The 23,262-nt window shown below is 35.3% G+C and overlaps 3 protein-coding genes across 6 annotated transcripts in view; 1 reads left to right on the plus strand and 2 right to left on the minus strand.

The window, feature by feature from the left end:
- NF1 (neurofibromin 1) overlaps positions 1 to 23,262 on the plus strand; it is a 308,789-nt gene that overhangs the window by 216,903 nt on the left and 68,624 nt on the right. The window lies entirely within an intron of this gene.
- On the minus strand, positions 202 to 2,968 carry OMG (oligodendrocyte myelin glycoprotein). Its single transcript, XM_053567662.1, has 2 exons — positions 2,718 to 2,968; positions 202 to 1,884 (listed from the first exon to the last, which is right to left on the minus strand). Exons 1-2 carry the CDS (start codon positions 2,718 to 2,720, stop codon positions 556 to 558), a joined length of 1,332 nt encoding a protein of 443 aa, XP_053423637.1. The 5' UTR covers positions 2,721 to 2,968; the 3' UTR covers positions 202 to 555.
- EVI2B (ecotropic viral integration site 2B) lies at positions 9,610 to 22,141 on the minus strand. Its single transcript, XM_053567663.1, has 2 exons — positions 19,865 to 22,141; positions 9,610 to 11,447 (listed from the first exon to the last, which is right to left on the minus strand). The coding sequence occupies exon 2, from the start codon at positions 11,427 to 11,429 to the stop codon at positions 10,101 to 10,103; it is 1,329 nt and encodes a 442-aa protein (XP_053423638.1). The 5' UTR covers positions 11,430 to 11,447; positions 19,865 to 22,141; the 3' UTR covers positions 9,610 to 10,100.

Here is a 23,262-nt window from a genome sequence, read left to right on the forward strand (position 1 = left end):
GTGTATAAAATAATAATGTGGCATAACCATTCCTGGATTGGTAGCCATGATTTGAATTAGTGTCCGAAATCCCTGAATACTGACATTTTATTCTCCTTAAAGATTTTATCAAGGTACCCTACAACAAAAATGGTTAAGTCATTTTGAATTCTGTTAAATAGATTGAGATGGTATGACTAGAAAGCCAGATAACACAGTTACGAGCATAGACCTTTTATTTTTTCCCCCACATTTGACAGTGTAAACATACATAAAATACATATTAAAGTTTAGATGCTTTATATTTTGTGCAATAAATTGAAGCCTTAAAAAGAAAACATTTCATTAAAAAACTCATTAGTTGTACTTAATTAAGACAGTAAAATAGCAGCAAGTACCAAGACATTGTGCACTTCTTTTATTTAATACAAGTTATTTCATTTACATCAGTCAGAAATGTAAGACTGGCTTTCTTGAATACTTAATATAGCTTGAATCACTGTTTAGATAGAGGAATATTTTCCCAGCTGTACATCAAGGAGGAGTACTTTCATTAGTTTCAGAAAATACAGACCCTCAGGCAGCCAGCATGACCACAACATTGAGCATTAAGAGAAATGGAGCCTTTACTTCCCAAGCACTTGCCACAGAAGGTAAGTGAGTCTTTACATTTGTGGTTGTCTCTTCCCTCCGTAAGTTAAGGGTTGTGCTTTGTTGAGGCATTTCAGAGAAATTATTTGGCATGCCACTAGTGATACTTAGGGTCATGGGTGTTGGGGATGATTTTGTTGAGCTAGTGAGGCTTGTGTTTTTAACCATTCCATCTTGGAGATGAATAGTTAGAGTTGCAGCTGCTGCTTCATGTGTTTTGATGGTTTCTGTGGATGTATCTTCCGGATAGGGCACAAAAGCCTTATCAGTGCTAGTAAAGGTGGTATCTTTGCTTAGAGTGGCACCAAACGTCGTTTCCCTTGTTCGATATTGTTTGGGTATTTTGGTCACTTTGGGTTGAATTACCATGCTCAGAGAATTACTGGTGTCCACTGTCTGCATCCCACTTACAGTGAATACGCTTGAAGTAAATCCAGAAGGTGTGGGATATATTGTATGTTCCTTTAAAGATGATATTTGGTTAGAACAGGGAATCCCTATCACATGGGCTTTTGTTTCCATCATCCACTTCAATAAGTAAGTAATGTTTTGTTTGTGGTCACATGACCACCTGTTATTATAAAGGGTTATCTCTTGCAACTGAAATAGTTGATTAAAAGATTGATCTGGAATGAATGTGAACTTATTGTTGTGCAGGTAAAGATGTGTGAGATTTGTGAGGTTTATTAATGTTCCTGGAAGGATTTGTGTCAAGGAATTATTAGACAGGTCTACAATATGTAGTTTGGAGGGCATGTTGGTTGGAACTGTCCAAAGTTTATTACTACTGAGGTTGAGAACCTCGAGACTTCTTAGTGTATTTTTAATGAGGACAACCTTTTCCAGCATATTCTTAGAAACATCCAGATATTTAAGGTTCCACTGATAGGCAGTATCAGATTTGTCAAGAAGTTTAATGTTGTTGTTAGCAGCATACATGTTCCAGAGAGACCGAGGTAACTGGGCAGGCAAGCTTTCCAGCCTGTTGTTTGAAATGTCCAGGGTCCTCAGATTGGTATATTGGGTTAACTGGTTATGCAGATCAGTAAAGTGGTTATAAGACAGGTTTAAGTGTATAATATTCTCTTGCAGTCCAGATGGTAATGTAGTCAAGTTTCTGCCTGAACAGTCCACATTCCTGTGCCTCTCTGTGCATATACATTGGAGAGGACAGATGCACAAAATACCAGGTGTGAGAAATAGAAGGATGAACAGGCAGGGAGACATTTTCAATATCTGATATTCCATCAAAGCCTGGAAACAAACAGATACACCCTTCTTTTAATATGCAAATACAATTTAGGCATCTGCCTGGGTCAGTTAGCATTAGGCAAAATTTTCAATAAACCTCGTTGTTGTTGAGTCCTTTTATAATTGTTCCAGTGATTAAACTAACAAAGCTCCCCTTCATTTATAGTCCAAATGCTTAGTCCTCCAGTTGGGGCTATGTGGTAGAGAGAGACTCTCTCCCTGCTCTCTTCTGCATTTTCTCTTTCCTCCCCCCTTCTTTTTTTTTTTTTTTAACCATATTCTTTCTTATGCATCTTCCTAGAGCCTTGATATGATAAAATGTCATTCTCTGCAAATAAAGAATTACAGTCTTAAGCTATTACTATTTTTGATAATGTTTTCTTACTCAAATAGGAAAAAAATGGCTGTCATGTCTTTTTTTTTTTAATCTCTGCAGTAATGTAATAGTGTATGTATGTGTACAGGGTAAGAATTTATTTAGATATTAAAGAAATTCTTTGAAATTTCATCTTTGTCTTTTTTAGGATAAATACATCCTTGTAAAACATTTTAAGACACTTGAAAAATCAGACGAACACCATACCTTTTAGACCTCATGTTTTATAAAATTGTTTTTTTCTGTATATTTCAGTGCCAATTCTAAAGGAAAACAATGTGTTATTTACTAAGTGATAAATATTTAAAAGAAATCTCTTAACTGACACTGCAGCAAATTTCTGGTGCATGCACTTGCTATTGAGTACATATTCAATCCTAACATTGGCTTTTTCTTTAAAGAAAGAAAAAGGAAAACAAATTCCAAAGTCTGTCTTTTACTGGTTTAAATAATAGCTTACCATAGTGTCGTCTTCAACATCAGCATCTCGTTTTCTCTCGGAAACTTAAAGCTTAAAGGTCGTCTTGTTCTGGAGTCGGAACCGTTTCTGGCTGAGGGCTGTGCTTGCCTGCTCAGCTGCATTGTGTTGCTGTGAGCTGAAGCTCTGCAACCACCTGATCAGTCCCACATAGGAGGACTGCAGAGCTGTCATTGGTGCTGACTCAAATTTATGGCAAGAGGTGCACACACACCAAAATGAACAGATTTTTTTTTAACTTACAACATTAAGCATACTTTTATATCTCTCATTTGTTATAGATTACCCCACGCATATTAGAGCTGCCCTTCTTTCTATGTATTTGTCTGAGCTTGGGTTCCACATTTTAACATTTGCCTCAGTAATAATTTGTGATTCTTTTTAATGACTCTACTCTTCATTCTTCTCCCGTATTGCAAAATGTTGAAAGTGAATTTGATCTTTCTCATTGATAGTTTTCTATTGAAGCTATTTTTAACTCCTGCCTTTAATGTTCTTTTCTAAAATGGTACAATTGTCGTATCATTCATTTGATTTTTATGTCCTCCCCCAATATGGTGATTTTTTATGTTTAGTCAGCCTTTCAAATTTATTAACCACTTAAATGTTTCATCTTCCCATTTAGGAGGTAAAGGAGTACTTAATTAAATATGATTATCTTCTCTGTATCTTTCTGGTATAAAGGATCATTTGACCAAGGTTACATATAAATTAAGCTACATTTTAAAATTAGCATCTTTATACTTCTAATTCAGTTTTTTATAATAAACATGTTTTATTTTATGTATTTGGGGGTTAAAGGGTTTTTTTTCCTCAAAACTTATTTTAAATGGTTAAGTGGATATGAGTCTTGTTTTTCCATGGCATCTTTGGTACTATGTAAATAACTATTTGGCTTTATGTTTTAAAAATACCACTTTTAGGTGATTTCTTTAGTGTTTCACATTTCTTCTTTGTGAGAAAGCAGCTTGTAGGGTTTTTTTTGGGGGGGAGCGTTTTGAGACAAGCGTCTCAAGGGTAGAGGGCCCGTGCTGTGGCGTCATAGCTCCCAGCAACCTCCAACTTTTGGGCTCAAGTGATCCTCTTGCCTCAGGTTTTCTATTTTTAGTAGAGACAGGGTCTTGCTTTTTCTCAGGTTGGTCTCAAACTTGTGAGCTCAAGCAATCCACCCACTTCTGCCTCCCAGAGTGCTAGGATTACAGGTGTGAGCCACTGCGCCCAGCTGCAGTTGTAGTTTTAAAATTACATGAAATAATGTAAAGGAGAACCCAGTTGCAAATTTTAATGAGATCAGATTTATGATGCCTTCTATTCCACTCTTCCATGGACTGATTATTTAAATCTGTTAAAATTTAAATATGATTTTCAGAATGTTCAGTTTATCTTAACAAAGCAAGAGCCAGGGATGGTGGTACGTGCCTGTAGTCCCAGTTACGTTGGAGGTTGAGGAGGGAAGATCTCTTGAGCCCAGGAATTTGAGTCTATAGTGCTTGTGAATAGCCACTGCGCTCCAGCCTGGGCAATTTCACCTTTAAATTTAAAAAAAAAAAAAAAAGCAAGTAAAGTTGTGGCATTTTTATTAGCAAATTGTCACCATTTAAAAATCAGTTATATTAGCACACCATGTTAAGGAAAATCCCTTTATGCTGTGTTAGTAAATTCTTTTGTTTTTCGCCAAAGTTATGCTTCCCATTATTTGGATTATACCTTAAATAGAATTTATTGTATTAAAATTTGAAGTTTGTTTTTCTTAGAAAAGAAAGTAGTCACTTTTTGTATAAAACTAGTGTTCCTTGAAAAGTATCTACATTTTACAGGTCTGCAGTGTTAGAAATTTGTTATTGATTAGGTGCTTTATTGCCACTTTACTTTGAGGATTCCTTTCTATGGATTTCAGAAACCAGTCATTAATCATAGTGCTTAAGCAATGTGTTAAAAATACTACCTTCAACAATATTGTGGAACTAGGGAATGGGCATTTGTATACACTGTTAGACTGCAAGAAATGTGACTGAGGGTCAATTTACCAAACCCTTAAATCTCTCCTTTTAATTTTAGAAAGTCTCACATTTTATCAGTGCAGTAGTCGAATTATCCGTTTTCGTTACACTTACCAGTACTTTTTGTTCTAAAGAAATGTTATTCAAATGAATTGGGTTTAGGCTATACCAAGTTTAGATTCTGCTACATATTATAGGAAATTCCAGTACAATAGCAGTGGCATTGTTTCTCATTTCTGGTTTGGGGACATACTAAGTTACTTCATATTATTCAAAGATTATTATAAAATTCTCAAAAAGAAAAAGGGAAGCCAGGTGTGATGGCACAAGTGCTTATAGTCATAGCTGTTTGGGAAGCTGAGGTGGGAGAATTGCTTGAGCCTAGGAGTTAAAGTCTGCAGTGAGCTATGATTAGTGCCACGGCACTCCAGCCTGGGTAATGCAGCAAGACCCTGTCTCTTAACAAAAAAGAGAGAGGAAAAAGAAAAAAGGGGATCATTTCTTAGCTTATCTGTTCTTAGCTTACGCTTTTAGAAATTCTCATGACATTAAAATAATAGTGTATTACTATTACCCCAAAAAAGAATAATTATTTATAGACTTAAAAAGTGTTCGTTAACAACTTATTTGAGATATTCAGATTAGCTATTTGAACAGCTTTTATGTTCTAGTTTAAACAATAAATTAATTTGCTTATTCTTTTGTGTCCTAGGATATATTACCCTCAGCATTATGGAAATATAACAAACCACTCCCCAGGGAATGGGTATCCCATATTAATCAGTAGTTCCAGTTTTCCATTATTTCTTAAATTGATAGATAACATCACTGTGCTTATTTTAGAGTCAAATATTGTCCGTTTTTGTTAATATAGTTGGCTGTTTAGACTGAATTTCCCACTAAATATAACCAAGAGTACTCAATAGTGTATTTTAAAAGCATGGAAGAACTTAACAGAGTAGAAATGATCAAGTCAAAATTTCAGTGGATCAGTCTTTTTGCCCATGTCCCACCTTCCCCCCCCATCCCACTGGCTTGTTGCCATAAATCAGTCAGATGTTCTCTAGAATAGCCCTCATTCTGGATTTTTCTCTTTACTTCCATAGGAAGATTTAATTTGTTCTTCTGTCCCCCACATATCCTACAAATGGTCCTAATATCATTAACATAATTGCTTATTTGCATCATCTCACATACTTTTAAAATAATACCAGTATTGCTACAATTAGATTACCCACTATCAAATAAGGTTTAAGATTTCTTTGCATTTCTATTTGTTCTTAGAACGTATTTCGGTAAGGATCTATAGTGAATTCTGTCTTCTGATGCAATTTGAAATAATTATTTTCTCTATATTTTAGTATCACCAACTTGACATAAAGTTAGGTTTATTTCATTTTAGTTTTCAGTTTTTGAGGATCACTTAAGTCAAAATTACATAATAAGGTGTTTGCAGAGAAATTGTGTGTTTCTGTTTTCTCCATCTCTACCTCCTTTTTTCTGTTGGTGACAATTTTTATTAGCTTTTGGTTGTATCTTAATAGTATTTCATTTTGAAAACATACAAAAATATGTATTTCTGTGTATTGTTTTTATCCCCCCTTCTTATATAAAAGGTTTTATACTATGTATACTGTTGAACAGCTTGTTTCTTTTTTCTTAATATGTCTTGAGGACCACACCATATCAGTATCTAGGTGTCTCATTCATTTTGTGATACATAGTACTCCATTTGGGAATCTATCATGTTTTATTCAACCAGTTCCCTGTTGGAGGGCATCTGGTTTGTTTCCAGACTTTTGTTCTCACAAATAATGCCGCAGTGAATACCGTTATACCTAAATAATTCCATATTTTTATAAAAGATTCCTAGAAGTAGGATTTCTGGGTGAAATGGTAAATGCATTTGGAATTTTTCCAGATATTACCTATTCCTCATCATTAACTATACTATTTTGCAGTCCCACCAGCAGTGTGTCGGGATATCTGGTTCTGTGTAGCCATACTGTAGACCTTGTTGACCTTTTAGATTTATGTCAGTCTGAGAGGAAGGTAGCGTCACAGTGTAACTTCAAATGCATCTCTCTAATTATGAGGAATATTGTATATTTTTATACATATGTATATATATGTATGTTTTTAAGGACCATTTAAATTTTTTCATCTGTGATTATCTTTTATACATATTTTTTATACATGTATTTTTATACATATGTGTATATATGTATGTTTTTAAGGACCATTTAAATTTTTTCATCTGTGATTATCTTTAATGTTTTGCAAATTTTTTTATTGTGTTCTGTGTTTCTGTCCGATACCCCATACATTTAGGAGCTTTTTTAAATTTTGGAGATATTGGTGCTTATCTTAATTTCCAATCTATTTTTTTCCAGTTTACCATTTGTCTTTTGATTTTATTAGAGTGGGGTGTCAGTGTGTGTGGGTGTATGTTTGATATTTTAAGAGATTCATATAATTTAATTTCATTTTTCTTTTTCCTTCTTTTTTTGTTTGTTTGTTTGTTTTTGGACCTCTCTCCTTTTATCCCTTTTTCCTTTTATCACTTCTGGAGTTTGAATCTTAGCTAGGAAGATTTTTTTAACTTCCAGATTATAAGGGAGTTTACCCATAATTTCGTCTATTATACTTGTAGAATTTCATATATATTTAGATCTGTGGTCTACTTGGTGTTTATTCTAATATAGTGTAAAGTATAGACAAATACTTTGTCTATACTTTTTCTAAAGTATAGACAAAAACAAATGTCCATCCAATTGTCTCAGTACTTGTTCCCCCTAATTTGATATTTGAGTTTATTGCTGGACTTACTATTCTGTTCCATTGATCTGTTTTCTTAATCATATACTAGCATCACAGTGTTTTAATTATAGGTGCTCAAATATTTTTCTACTTTACTTTTTGATCAGAATTAGGTAATGATAATCTTATAGGTTATCTTCATCTAATTCATTATGTCCCCATTCCCAACACTAAATAGAATATTTGTGTGAAATGTGGATGTTTCGGTGCACAAAGTAGGTGCTCTTTGGTCCTGTAGTAGTGAAAAGAGACTGGATCAGGAGTTAAGAAGTAAACTCAGATTGTAGTATCACTTCTCAGTAAGTCACTTGTTTCCCCTAGTCCTGTGTCCATAGCAGTTAACAAAAGGAGTTGGACCAAGTGGTCTTAAAGATTATTTCTGACTACTACCACTGGGATATGGTATGAAGTTCAATCTACCTTTTGTTCCCCTGTGCCTTGTTCTTTTCTGTATGCATGAAATAAATTTTCTGTTCTGGGTCCCAGTTCTTTAATCTTTTCTCTAGGTTTTTCTTTGTTCCAGCATTTCTTCTTCCCTGTATTTCTTTAATTACCTTGCAATCCTTCCTGCTGATTAAGCAAGGATTTCCACTATTTAGCTGCTAGCTTCTACTGACCTCAGTGGGGAAAATTGTATGCAGAAATGTGAATTATTTTTCCCTCAGCAGAGAATATCTTTAAAAAAAAAAAAAAAAGGACAAGAAAGATAACATAAAAAAAAGCTGCTGCCAGTAGTCTGTCCATCTGTTGTATCATGAATAGAAAGAGAAAAGTTCCCTGTAGTATTTAAAGAAACCAGAAAAGATTATCAGCTTCTTATCTAAGAAAGTTAGTATTTTTTCTGTATATTTCCTTATATTTTTTCCAGAAAATAAGGAAGTAAATGGAGCAAAAATGTGAAAAGAGCCCACTAGATAATTGTCTTAACCATAAAATGAGAAAAGTTCTGATGATTTAAGGCAAGTCAAAGACTTGACTGAGTATAAAAATATTATTCTTTATCCTAACTGAAATACTGAAAATTCAGAAGAATAATAGGAAATTCTCAACCTACAGATTGCTTCTGGGTAAATCAGCCTTAAAAGTGCTAAGTTCATAAAACCAATGAAAGCTTTTAATAAGGAAGACAGAAGAGAACCAATGTAATATGACAATAAACATCATGCTTATTCAAGAAAAGAAAGAAGCTGGGTGGCGCCTATGGCTCAAGGAGTAGGGCGCCAACCCCATATACCAGAGGTGGCAGGTTCGAACCCAGCCCTGGCCAAAAACTGCAAAAAGAAAAGAAAGAAGCTCAAGGAAATGCTTCTGCAGATAAAAAGCCTTAATGGTCAGTGAGAGATGGCTGGAAAGATTTAAGGAGAGAAATATTGTGAATTTAGTTTTTATTAAATATGGGGTGGTGGTAGTTTCTCAACACTAGTGCTACGAATAAATACTGTGTTCTGAAAATCCCAGAACTTTGAGAGGTTCTGCAAGACTAAGCTATCAGTAAGGCTACATTTCATTCTAAGTGACTACTTTCCCTTAAATTAGGGTGGGGCTGATGAGGAAGAATATGTGCTTGCTGGCACAGACTGGCATCTCTGCAAGAGTAGACCATTGGCCACACTCTACTTCAAATTTGACAAAGCTCAGGTCCACCCCTACTGTAATAACTCAGATTGTCAGCTAGTGGGTAAAGATGAAATTCTGCATAAGAAAAGTGGTTTATGAGTTTAAATGATTAGTGTCAGAAAATATAAGTTTAGTGAAAAGTTGAGAGCCTCCTTTCCTTGGAAAATCATCCAAATTTAGAATGAAGCTATGGTTTCTGTTTTTTTTTTCTTTGTTTATTTCCTTGTAAGATTCAATTTTTTTTGAGTCCTTATAAAACAGAAACTTAAGAGGCTAGATTTAAAATTTATACTTACCCAATATTATTTTTTTTAAAAAAGTGTACATTGTATACTCATGGTGCATGCTCATTTTTTTCATTAAAAATGTTCCTAATGCCTCAATTTGATGATTCAATATGTTTGTTTTACTATTTCCAATAAGCCCAAAAGCAAAATTTCTCTGGTTTCAAACATTCTTTTTAATCTCTCACCCCCACAGACTTGGAATATTTAATACTTGATTTAGTTTAAAACTTGGAGTATATACATATTTAACTTCATATTTCTCTCCACCCCAAATTCTGAAATGGAAAAATAAGTTTATTTCTTCAAAATAAGTTTATATACAGCTTTTTAGGAAAAAGTATCTATTGATTAATAAAAAGTATATGTAGATTGCTTTTTTCAGAATGGTTATGTTATCCACATATGTAAAATGCACTCTATTTTAAAGACAGGTACTATAACTAGTAAATAGATCACCATTAAATAACTGTTTTTTTTAAAAGTTCCACTTATGCACATGGGCTTTGAGCAGATTTCAGATAGTTCCTGAGTAAAAATCAAAATTGGCTACCTATTGCCATTTTATTTATCTCATTATGTGAAGAAAAACAAGAGAGTCATTAAAGAATGAAAGATCAGCTTTAAAGCGCTTTGTAATATATTTACAACAGTTCTACGGGTGGAGGAGGCAAGGATTCATTAAGATCTTGATCAGAGGCAGGAGGAATAGAGAACTCCTCACTCTGGATCTCAGTGTTGAATTCTTCTTGATTGTTCATAAGATCTGCTGGTGGCAGGGGCAAGTTAAGTGAGTCAGCAGGAGGTGGAAATGACTGTTTGATCTCAGTTTTATGATCTTCACAGGCTTGATCGAGACAATCCAGAGATGGAGGGAGACTAGTAGAATCATTTGGAAGAGGAAATTCTATTATCAGTGTGGGTTTTTCAGATTGGTTACTCTCCTGTTCTTCCAAATCAAGAAGGGGAGGTGGTTGGGGCAGATCTGCATCTTCTGAAGAAGAAACGGCTGTGCCAATTGTTGATCTGTCTGCACTATCCTCTGATGTACCATGTACTTGATCTTTAACTTCTTGTGTTTTGCAGTTGTTGGAATCTTCAATGTTTTCACTTGATTCAAACAACTTAATGTCTAAGTCATCTGCTAACAGTGTGCTTTTCCTTGGTTTCCAGGTCATAAGTGAAACAATTGATGTACGTTTTGTGGATTCTTCATTTTCTCTAAAGTTATCCATACATACGTCAGGGGTTTCTCCATCAGCAAATGGAGACCTGCCTGCCCAATTCTGATCGCTTAAAACTGGTTTTCTCAGGCATTTCCATAGTGCAATCATAATTATAGCTACCAACATAGAGATCAGAATTACACCAATTAATATGGCAGCTACTGAATTAGAATGTGGAATATTTTTGCTAGTGGTAGTTTCAAAGATGAATCCCGGTGTTTTCCTAAGTGAATTTTTGACAGTTGATGTTGGTTCTCTTTCTCTAGGAGTGTGGACAGATAATGATGGTTGTTGCGTGGAAGTATAGACAGATACTGATAGTTTTCTGGTAGAAGTATGGATAGATGGTGGCATTTGCCTGGCAGAAGTGACCACAGGTAATGCAGTTTGTTGGGAAGAGGTGTTGATCATTGGTATTGGTAGTTTGGTGGTGAAAGAAGCAAATGGTTGTCCAGCAGAAATGTTTGTGGCTGGTTTCCCAGAAGTGGCATGGACAGCTGGCATTGGTTGTCCAGGAGCAACTTTGGCAGATGATGTTAGCTGCCCAGAAGAAATGTTGTTGAATTGTGTTGGTTGACTGAAAGGTTTCCCTGTTGGGTTGTGAGAATCATCTAAGGTATGTGACATTGATGATCTAAATGAGGCAGGCTGTGGCTGCATCTTGGTTGTAGTTTCCTCTGTCTTTGAGGAAAAGGTGTTTTCCAGGTGTCCACAAAACAACATTAAGATGAAATACTTGGGATCCATTTCAGAATGTTCCTCCTCCTTACCAAAAGTTATATAATGAAAGAAAAAGAGAAAGACAATTAGGCATTATTTGGTATCTAGTTATATTTGATTTCTTTATTATTCCTAATTTAGACTTGACGCCCTGTAGGCTAGTGGAAACATCTCTTGAATATGCTCTAACCCCTCCTATAGCATTTGGACCTTATAGACAGGGGTCTCTCTTAATTCTTTGTTAAGATACATACTTCCCCTGCTGCCCCTCCAGCTTTGTTACATTACAGTCCTTCATCTCACAGTCATACTTCTCAAAATGGATGAGTTCTATCACCTGGATCCATGTGTTCTCTACTTTTCTTCACCCTTTACTGCTAGAAATAGATTGATTGTGCTGCCTTAAGAATACCAGCAACCATCTACTACCTAATTCAGTTGTCTTTTCTTCTCTTTTTCTCCCTCTTTTGACTACATTTGACACCATTAACTCTAATTTGCATTCAAGTAGCTCTTCGTCATCAGTCTTCCTACATGTTACTCTTACTAGTTCTTTTTCTCCTCCCTCCTAAATAAGGATACTTAATACTCAGTCCTCACCCCTATCTATTTTGTTCCTGATTCCATAAGATTTCCCTTCTCACCTTTATATGCCACAGCTCCAAAAACCTATACACCCAGCTTAAATCTCCCTTATTCTAAAGAGTACAACTTCTTGGTGGAGGTTTCCATGGGTATATACCACTATCTGCAAATTCAACATATTTAAAATGGAATTCATCTTTACTTTATAAGTGATTCCTCTCAATTTGTTAATGGTACACAGACTATTATATTAGTGATCTTTGCAGCATTTTTAGTGTCTAGCACTGTATCCTTAGGTTAGGATCTCATCTTTTTAAAGGGCTCAATTCAACTCAAAATCATAGGCTCAAAATCCTTCCTAATGCCGCAGTGTATTTTCATTGTTACAGAGGAGTCTAGGACCTAGAGTGATCTCTGGGTCTGGTCAAGTCAGTTCTTTTCAGATGGTCCTGGTGCTACTTTCATTCATTCATCAGTAAATACCATCTTTGTGTAAGGCCCTATTCTAGGTTAAGGAGATTAAAAAGAGAGAGAAAGAGAAATAGTTCCTGCCTTGAGGTATTTCAGGTTCTGGTGGTAGATACAGACAGGTAAAAAATTATTACAGTTTGGTCAGTTTTCTCATAAAGGTGTGCAAGAGATGCAGGGAGGAACAAATCTACCTAGAGCAGGCTTTAGGGAAGTTTTCTTAGAAAAGTAAAACTTGAATTCAATCTTGAAAATTCTGTAATAATTAAGCAAATATATAGGCTCAGTGCCTATTAGCTCTATTTAGCTCAGTGGTTAGGGTACTGGCCACATACACTGGCGTTGGCAGGTTCGAACCCAACCCGGGCCTGCTAAACAACAATGACAACTACAACAAAAAAATAGCCGGGCATTGTGGTGGGTGATTATAGTCCCAGCTACTTGGAAGGCTGAGGCAAGAGAATTGCTTAAGCCCAAGAGCTTGAAGTTGCTGTGAGCTGTGACGCCATAGCATTCTACCGAGGGCAACGTAGTGGAATCTGTCTCAGGAAGTAAGTAAATAAATAAATAAATAAATAAAATATTCCAGCTATGGGAATAATATATGGACACAGGAAAAGAAGGGACATGTGTAAGTTTGGCAGGTAGTTGTGAAGAGTTAAATTCCAGTTCTGTTTCTGCCACCTACACCAACTTACCTAATCATGAGAACTAGTCACTTAATCTCTACCATCCTTGGTTGCCTTAACTTGAAAGAGAGAAGTTATGCTAAGGCAATTTTCAACTTTGAATGTAATATACTTGTTTTGCACTATTAAAGAAAAGAAAACCACAAGGTGTTAGATCTTGGTATATATTATTAGAAATCATAGTTTTCGGCTCAGCGCCTGTGGCTCAAGCGGCTAAGGCACTAGCCACATACACCTGAGCCGGCAGGTTCGAATGTAGCCCAGGGCCCAGCAAACAACAATGATGGCTGCAACCAAAAAAAAATAGCTGGTGTTGTGGTGGGCGCCTGTAGTCCTAGCTACTTGGGAGGCTGAGGCAAGATGATCGCTGGAGCCCACAAGTTTGAGGTTGTGGTGAGCTATGACAGCGCAGCACTCTACTGAAGGCAACAAAGTGAGACTGTCTCAAAAAAAATCACCTTACCTTCCTCATAAATTCATTTAAAGGTTAAATGAAATAAAATATGTAAAACACCTGAGGTAGCACAATGTATAATATGTTCTAGACAAGTATTTTTCTTCTTTTCTTTCTTTAAGGTTCTTTATAACGTCGTTCAAGGGGATGGGAATAAGAAAATGTGAAAAGTAAGGTACTCTTATTTAAAAGAATAGAAATGTAAGAGAGGTACCTAAAGGAACAGTAATTGACAGTAAGAACAGGAGAATTCTGCGAATGGCTGACTTCTTCGGGTTGTGGTCAGTCACAGAGAATTTGATTAAAGAAGGGGAATTGAAACTGAGGTCTGAAAGATGAGGACAGGCTCAGACTCACAGTCAGAAAGGGGAAGAAACCAGGTTTGTGAAAAAAGAACGCAGTTACAGATGAAGAAAAGCAGTATGATCAAAAGTATCTGTTTAGAGGGAAAAGTATGTGTTTACAAAGTATGTAAGGTGGGTAAGGGGTACATTTGGCTAGGAGAAGTCTCAGTCCTGAGATGTAAATTTGGACTGGTTAATTCAAGATAAAAGGAAGAAAACTCAGTTTGAAAGTTTTATCTTAATAGTAACAGGGAATCCTCAAAGCAAAGGATCAGTAACCTGATAATGCATGTTTTTAAGATTAATTCATCAGCAGTGTATAAGATAGCTAAAAAGGAGAATTACTTTAAAGTTTTGGCTTGAAGCATTAGAAAAAAATGAAAAGGAAGGAGAAAGTACAGGGGGAAAAATCACCATCTTTTTTTCTCAAACAAGGTCATTTATCATTATTGTATACCAAGTAATAAGCATCGAAAACTACTCAAATATGCTAAAAGGTTTATTTATTTGCAAAACCTTTTATAACACCTGCAACAGAAAATAAAATCTCTGTCAGATTGGCTTTTGAATGATAGGAGAACTATAATTTCTTTTCTTTTCTTTCTTTCTTTTTTTTTGAGACAGAGCCTCAAGCTGTTGCCCTGGGTAGAGTACCATGGCATCACAGCTCATGGCAACCTCCAACTCCTGGGCTCAAGCGAGTCTCTTGCCTCAGCCTCCCAAGTAGCTGGGACTACAGGCACCCACCACAACACCCAGCTATTTTTAGAGATGGGGTCTCACTCTGGCTCAGGCAATCAACCTGCCTCGGCCTCCCAAGTACTGGGATTATAGGTGTGAGCCACCGCACCAGACCTTTGGGGGGATTCTTTATTTACAGATAAAGAAACAATTTCAAATTAGATAAGCAGTTTGCCCAATGTTATATCACTATTAGTGACAGATTAGGAATTAGTACCCAAGGCCATCTGATTCCAAAACATGTTCTCTCTTCTACTACCCTGTACTGCCTAATGTTCCCTATTTTGATTCTGTAGCATAGTGTCGTAAGACATTGTTTTAGTAGATTAGTGAACATTTAACTTGATTCCTTTCTATTTCACTTTTTCATTTTTTATTAATATTTCTACCAGCCTGTAGCTCAAACTGCTAAGGCACTAGCCACATACACCAGAGCTGGCGGGTTCGAATCTGGCCTGGGCCTGCCAAACAGTGACAACTACAACCATGAAATAGGGAGGTGTTGTGCCAGGCGCCTGTAGTCCCAGCTGCTTGGGAGGCTGAGGCAAGAGAATCGCCTAAGCCCAAGAGCTGGAGGTTGCTGTGAGCTGTGATGCTACGGCACTCTTCCAAGGGCTACAAAGTGAAACTCTGTCTCTAAAAAATATATATATATATTTCTACTAGAATATAAGCAAAGAAGAGAAATTAGAAGAGAAGAAAAGAAAATTAGAGAAAACAAAATACAAGGTGTTAGATCTTGGTATATATTATTAGAAATTATAGTTCTCCTATGATTCAAAAGCCAATCTAACAGATATATTAGATTACACTTTAGATTCCTAACTTAACAGCATTTAAAACCGATACTGTTACGTTAGGTATGTTAAGAAATATGCCATTATCATGGCATGAAATCAAAGTCAATAAATTCTGCTTTTTATCCATTTTGCAAAAGATTTAGAAGAGAAAAATTTGAAACTTTCGGCTAAATGTGAAAATTCGGAGCATCTCTAGTCATGGTTCTTCCAAGAACCAAGAACTGGTTTCATGGAAGACAATTTTCCACAGATAGTGTGGGGGGAATGATTTCGGGATGATTCAAGTGCATCACACCTCTACCATAGGTCATCAGGCCTTGGATTTTCGTAGGAGTACACAACCTAGATCCCTTGCATCCCTGTGAGACGCTTATTAATTATGCTATTGATCTGACAGGAGGTAGCGCTCAGGCAGTGATGAGGAGCTGATGTAATACCGAGGAAGCTTCCCTCCCTTACCCCCTGTTCATCTCCAGCTGTGCAGCCCAGCACCTAACAGGCCACTGACTGGTACTGTCCTACAGCCCCAGGGGTTGGGGACCGCAGTCATAGATTACCAAAAAGCAAAGCTTTGTTAGAAAATGGTATTCTTCAAAGTTTCATTTTTAAAGTGATTTTTGTGAAAATGCTATCCACAGCATCAGAAAATTTAGGTCGTGAGTTGTCTTCAGCCAAAAATGTTTCCTCTTTTGTGACTTAGCTTAAAGTAAAGAAACCATATGGTTCCTCTTTTATGTTAGCTGAAAAAGGCATTAGAGAAGGAAAAAGTCCAAACAAGAACATAATTATAAACCTAGTTTACTTTGTAAGATCAACTTTGATAGGTTCACGGCCTCTTACGTCAATAGGAAGTATGTAGAACCTTCAGCATATGAGATTTCCACTTGTCACTTAAAGATTATGGCATTATTAAAACCAAATTCCATTTTTTACCTATCCTACTACTTTCTTTGACTCTTAAGTTAGGCTTTTATCTTCTTACTATCTGCTACATCAGCATATTACAATCTGTGTTAGACTCCTACTACAAGAATTTAGCATAGCCCAAAAAAGGAGGAGAAAGATTCTAAAGAATAAATAGTAGAAGATAGAATAATGAAAAAACTGACTTTTTTTTTTCCCCAGAGGTAGTAAGTTATTACCAGTATGGAAAGTTATTTAACATATGTATGTTTTAATGTATAAGAAGAGTGTATCTGCAGTACCAATATTATTTCTGCAGGGAAGGAACAATGTGGTGCAGAGGAATGAAAAGGCAATGTTAAGAAGTATAAAATGACACAAAGAAAAAAGTAAAAATTATAGGAAGCAACAAATATATGGAAAAGTGGAGGATCAGTACCTTCAAGAAAAGGTATCGAATAAAAGAAAAGTTAACCGCTGAAAAAAGTAGTTATATAATTAGCACGATATTAAGGTACAAGATTGAAATGGGTAAAATGAAGAAGTTGGGAGAAAAGATTGGAGTGGATTGAAAAAAGCACAAGCAAATAGCTCTTCTCAATATCGAGGGCCAGAATGACTTATCTTTCACTTAGGGTTCCCCTACCTACTGTGTTGGTAAGATTCTCTTTCTCTCTGTTTTCCTGTCGCTATGCAGAAGCATACCTGGTAATTACTCCAGAGAACCTAGGTAAAATTTTTCTAGAAATCCCTTACTTAGTCTGCTGCTCAGGGAAATCCCAAATTTGCCAGCCTTTCATATGGCAGTACTTTGAGGCTTAAATCCGTGAATTGTGGTCCTTTGCTTTTCCAGATTATTTAAAAATTTTTTAAAGGACAAAGAAAAACGTAAACTAATTTAACTCAGTCCCCATGTACCAGACATGTTTTTATAAATATAATGCATAAATACATATATACATATAATGCAAAGGATCCAGCATTTAAAATTGATGCTGTTAAATTAGGTATGTTAAGAAATATGCCATTATCATTTAAGGGGAATCACAGAGATCTAGAGAGCATGCCTAAAGAAAAAGATAAGTGTAGATAGCAGTGTCTAAATAATTACCTGTGTTCCAGTTACTTTGATATCATAAAAATAAGTTATAATGAAAATATGAAAAAAAAAAAAGAAAATATGATAGATTAAAATTTCCCAATAGTATTACCTACAACTAATGAAGTTTTCAAACCATAAAAGGAAAAAAACAGCAATTCTTTATCTTGAGGAAGAACAGAAAGGGAAATTGACCTTAAAGTACAACAGGAAGTATTTGATGATCATTTATCAATAATCATAGCTACTGTTTACTGAGCATACCCCCAGTGCTAGGCACTAATCTATTTTATTTATTTTTTTTAATGTTTTTATTGTTGGGGATTCATTGAGGGTACAAGAAACCAGGTTACACTGATTGCATTTGTTAGGTAAAGTCCCTCTTACAATCATGTCTTGCCCCCAAAAGGTGTGGCACACACCAAGGCCCCACCCCCCCTCCCTCCTTCCCTCTCTCTGCTCTGCACTATCCTATTTTAATGAGCTACATAGTATTTCATCTTACACATTAGGAAACCCAGACACAGAGAATTCGGCAAGTGTCACAGCTCTTCTCATTAGTGGCACTAATATAGAAACTATACCCCTGTTTTACCAGAACCCTTTCCTTCTCTTACATCTGGTTATTTATACTACATTACCTTTCATAGTAAATTATGAAATTAAAATGCTTTATGAAGAAAGAAGATGAGAGCCCTCCGGAAATAATGTGTAAATAACTTCTGGAGATAGTCTAAAGCAGTGGTTCTCAACCTTCCTGATGCTGTGACCCTTTAATACAGTTCCTCATGTTGTGGTGACCCCCAGCCATAAAATTATTTTCGTTGCTACTTTATAACTGTAATTTTGCTACTGTTATGAATCGTAATGTAAATATCTGATATGCAGAATGGTCTTAGGCGACCCCTGTGAAAGTGTTGTTTGACCCCCAAAGGGGTCACGTTGAGAACCGCTGGCTCTAAAGGGTAGAAAAAAATACCAGAAAACCCATTTTAGTCTCTTACAGAGTTACAATTCTATGTAAACAGTTATAGGAGTTTTGAATAATTGGCCTGTAAGCTGTCATATTTAGTAAACTTACTAAAACATTTGGTAATTTTTAAAGATGGAACATTGAGAGTCATCAGATTTATGTTTAGCAAATTCAAACTTAATAATTGCCTTCTAACTAAATTTTATGTATGTGATAGTTGAAAACACAGGTACTATTAAACCTTATATTTGAGACTGGTCCTTTAAAAATATGTGTGGGATTCTGTGGTAACAAAAGACACCAGTGTCAAAGATTCATGGGAAATTTTTGAATTAAATTATTTAATGAAATCTGAGTGAAAATAATTTATAACTTTATCATCTCACATGCACAGTGAAATAAACTAAATATTGGAAGCAAAAAAATAAGCAAACAAGTCTCACCTAAGAAAGAGATAAAAATCTTTATTTTCTATCTTTTGTAATACAAGAAATCCAAAAATGGACTTCTGTAAGAGAAAAGTAATAGGTATTTATGAAATGTTGCAAAAGGCTGTCACCTACTGTAAACTTACTTTTCCATTTATAGGTCTATGTAAAATGCTCTTCGTAATTTTTATCTAGAGCATAAATTTACTAGTTTACTCACATAGTAAGGATATTTTATGCATATTACCAATTTTTTATTTGGTTATTGTGTGGATTTTTTTCCTGTATCTTACACGGTTTACTAAAGGTTCAGATAATAATGTGTGACATAACCATATAAATTATATGAATATATCTATACATTTTATCATAACATTTTTATCTTAGTAAGCTTTTCAAATGAGCAATATTTTCATGTCACTATTACTTAAACATAAAATTCTATTTATGTGAAAAATAAGGCATATGTAATAATGATAATTGAGCACCACATCTAATTTCTTCCTTTCTTGTAATCATTCTTACTATAAAAAGCAAAGAGAATTTTAAAAATAAAAATAATTTAAATCTATGAATTATAAACAAGAAAAATTATAAAAAAGCAAATGAGAATTTGTAACTGTATATTGGAGGTTATAAATTCAGTCATAGCACGTGGAATCTAATTTTATTTCTAACCCTTAGCTTTATCTGCTATGGCTATAGTTTCTTTCTTTTAATTACAAAACTAAGGTTAACAAATATTACGTTTGAATAAGCTTGAAATGCTTACACAAACCTGGATAAAAATCCTCCTCTGAGGAAAGCTAAACTGTATATTTTTTAATTTCATGCAACAAAACCACAAAAACCTGTTACAAACATCTTTAGATGATCAGAGTTGAATTTGAGTTTAAAACACTAATGATATTTTAGTTCTTAAAATAAATTTTATATAAAGCAAGATCAAACCAAATTGCCTGTGTGAAAATTTCTTACCTCAGCTGCTAACTTCTTTTGCAGAATGCTAAATTCTTGTTCTAACTGGACATTTTGGTGATTTGGCTAACAAAGTACAAGGGATGATTCAAGTCAGATTAAAAATGATCCTCTTGCAAACTGAAATACTTTCTGTAAAAGAGGAAGTTTATCAATATCTGGTTCCGGAAGTGCAATAAGCCGCAAAATGACGGAGAAATGTACTGCTCTAACAGAACTTAGACTTTGAAATGCAGTGGAACTATATGATTTGAGTGTTCGTAGTCAATGTTTGTAAATACACATTTGAGACTCTCATAATGTGATCATATAATTAAACTATTTAGAATGGAGCCCTGAAGAGGAAATCATGTTCTAACGAAAAGCTGCACCCATAGTGAGATTTCTTTATAAGACGTGAGTGATGTGTTCTGTTTGCTTGTTTGTATGACCTTAGGCAGGTTGCTCCACTTCTGAGTCATTATTTCCTCCTCTGAAGGAATATTTCCCTTATCGGGTTATTGTGAGAATTAACAATAATATAACATGTATAAATGTCTCTTACAGAGTAGGCAACCAGTAAATACTATTCTCTCATACATAACATAGGCAAAGCTCAGGTAAAATTACAATTAAATTATTTTGACCAAATACTTTACTAAATGATTTTTTAGTTCAAGCTCACAACTATTTATTTGATTATCCACAAAGTAGGTTCTTCTCAGTGGAAAATAAAATAAATTGGGGATTATTTTTAAAATAAAAATTAACCAATCAAAGTGTATTGAAAAGAGTATAAGTCCAGGCCAGGTACAGTGGATCATGCCTATAATAACCACTCTGGGAGGCCAAGGTGGAAGGGATTACTTGAGCTCAGGAGTTCAAGACCAACCTAAGCAAGAGTGAGACTCCAGGCTCTACGAAAAATAGAAAAAATTAGCCAGGTGTGGTGGTATGTGCCTATAGCCCCAGCTACTTAGAAGGCTAAGGCAGGAGGATCATGGGAGGTAGAGGTAAAGGGATCACCTGAGCCCAGGAGTTTGAGGTTTCGGTGAGTTGTTACAGCACCACTGCACTTCAGTAGGCACAACAGAGACTATGTCTCAAAAAAAAAAAAGGTATGAGTCCATCTGAATATGAATTTATTTGAGCGAGTCAGAGCCTTGTTCTTCTCCTGAAAAACACATCATAATTCCTAATTTATAAGTTTATTGTGAAGTTAAGTAAATATAAAGTGCACATTGTAGTAGATAACAGTATTAAGCAATGTGCTGCTCACCCCGTCACTGCAGAGGAACACAGATCATTATGACCTAGTTTTTTCAAGGTACTTACCTCTTGGTACAAAAAGAATAGTTTTTCTTTTGTTTGTTTTTAAAGGGGTCCTATAAGGCAGAGTAGAATCAAAATGCTATAAAGCTTTTGAGTCATTCTTTTCGTTTGTTTTTTTGAGACAGTTTCATTTTGTCACCCTTGGTAGAATGCTGTGGTGTCAAAGCTCACAGCAACCTCAAACTTGTGGGCTCAAGTGATTCTCTTGCCTCAGCCTCTCAAGTAGCTGGGACTACAGGCGCCTGCTACAACACCCGGCTGCCCGACTATTTTTAGATGCGAAGACCCACTCTTGCTTGGGCTGGTCTTGAACCATTGAACTCAGGCAATCCACCCACCTTGGCCTCCCAGAGTATGAGGATTACAGGTGTGAGCTACCGTACCTGGCAGATTCGCTATTTTTAAATCCCTAGATAAAACTGGGATTTTCGATCCAGGGATAGAAATTAAAGTGTTCTTGTTCAAAAATGATTTAATTTTTTTTTTTTCTTTTTTTTGGTGCCCTTCGTGGAGTACTCACGGCTCACAGCAACCCCTAACTCTTGGGCTCAAGGGATTCTCTTGCTTCTGCCTTTCACATGGCTGGGACTATAGGCACCCACTACAACACCCAGCTATTTTTAGTGATGAGGTCTCACTCTGGTTCAGGCAGGTCTGGAAAATTTGGGCCTGGGCCTCCCAAGTGCTAGGATTACAGGTGTGAGCTGCAGTGTCCTCAAAAAATGACTTAAATTTTAAAGTCAAAAGTTTTCTTACTTAACATCTTTAAATACAAGTTTAGAAAACTTCTGTTTATTTATGAACTGTCATTGGATGGTGTCATTCTGAGGGTGTGTGTTTAATAGCCAATAGTGAGTGGCGAATTTTTAGTATTCCTGCAGTAGTAATTCTCTGTTGAGAAAATGTTTGACCAGAATGTCAAATGTAAAAATAGTACCCTAGTAATTTTGTTTTTACAAAGGTACTAAATTTGTATTAAATTCCTCAGATAAATATTTTTATGACTCTTGATTCAAGGAGTACCTTGCGTTATTACTATGTGTTCTAATATACAATTATGAATTTTTAATTTTTGAATGAAATGGGAGCTCTGCTCAATTTAATTGTTAATCTGGGCCATTTTACCCCTCACAAAATAAATAATCTGATGTCACCATGATTGGCATCTCATGCTTTCCTTTTTACTTTGTTGACATTTAGCTATATTTGGAATAATACGGTTTTTATTTATTGTTTAGGGAATGGACCTTTTTTTCTTTTTACAAATTGATAATAAATGGATAATAAAATTTATGCTTTGTTTTTTTCCCTCTCATTTTAATATGTAACCTAGATATTTGGAGCCAAGAATTTGTAAGAAGTAAATTTGATGACCAAAAGCAGTATCACCTTAGGGAGTTATGTGAAAATTACCATTGCCTAGAGCTCACCCCATTCCTATTGAATCAGAAGGAGGACTTGGAAATTAGGCATTGGTGGTTTTTTAAAACTCTTCAGATTCTGATATCCAGCCAGGATGAGAATCACTGGCCTAGAAGGGAGAATAAGATTGTAGTCATACTTGGGGTGTGTGTGTGTGTATTTTTTCTTTTCTTAAATGGCTAGCATATTGCCCAAAATAAATGCTCTATAAGGGGTAAGATTTTTTTTTTTTTTTAGTGTGGCCAATATGTCTTGACTTAAATGTTACTTGAAGCCAGTTTCTTTAAAGGTTAGACAGTTACCTGAAGTATCCTGTCTTCCCAACTTCAAGAAACATACATTTTTCCTTTGCTCTTAACACATTGGATAGTAAAAAATAAAATTGATCATATTAGATTACTTGGCATCTTTAAGTCCAAAAATTAATCAACCGTTTAATATTTGTTATTACTGTTCCAATAAGCAATATTTATAGAAAGGATGACTATTACTCTTAAACATTTAAACATACCTTACATTTACATTTAACCTATTGGTGTGGCTACAGATCTCATCTAATTTTGTTGTGCTCTATTTCTTATTTCTATTTCTCTAAGATAACAAAGTGAAAGCAAATATACATAATTACAGTTTTATTCTAATGAGTTTTAATTTATTATACAAAA

This window comes from Nycticebus coucang, chromosome 18 (assembly GCF_027406575.1).
Source record: "Nycticebus coucang isolate mNycCou1 chromosome 18, mNycCou1.pri, whole genome shotgun sequence".
NCBI classification, from domain to species: domain Eukaryota; kingdom Metazoa; phylum Chordata; class Mammalia; order Primates; family Lorisidae; genus Nycticebus; species Nycticebus coucang.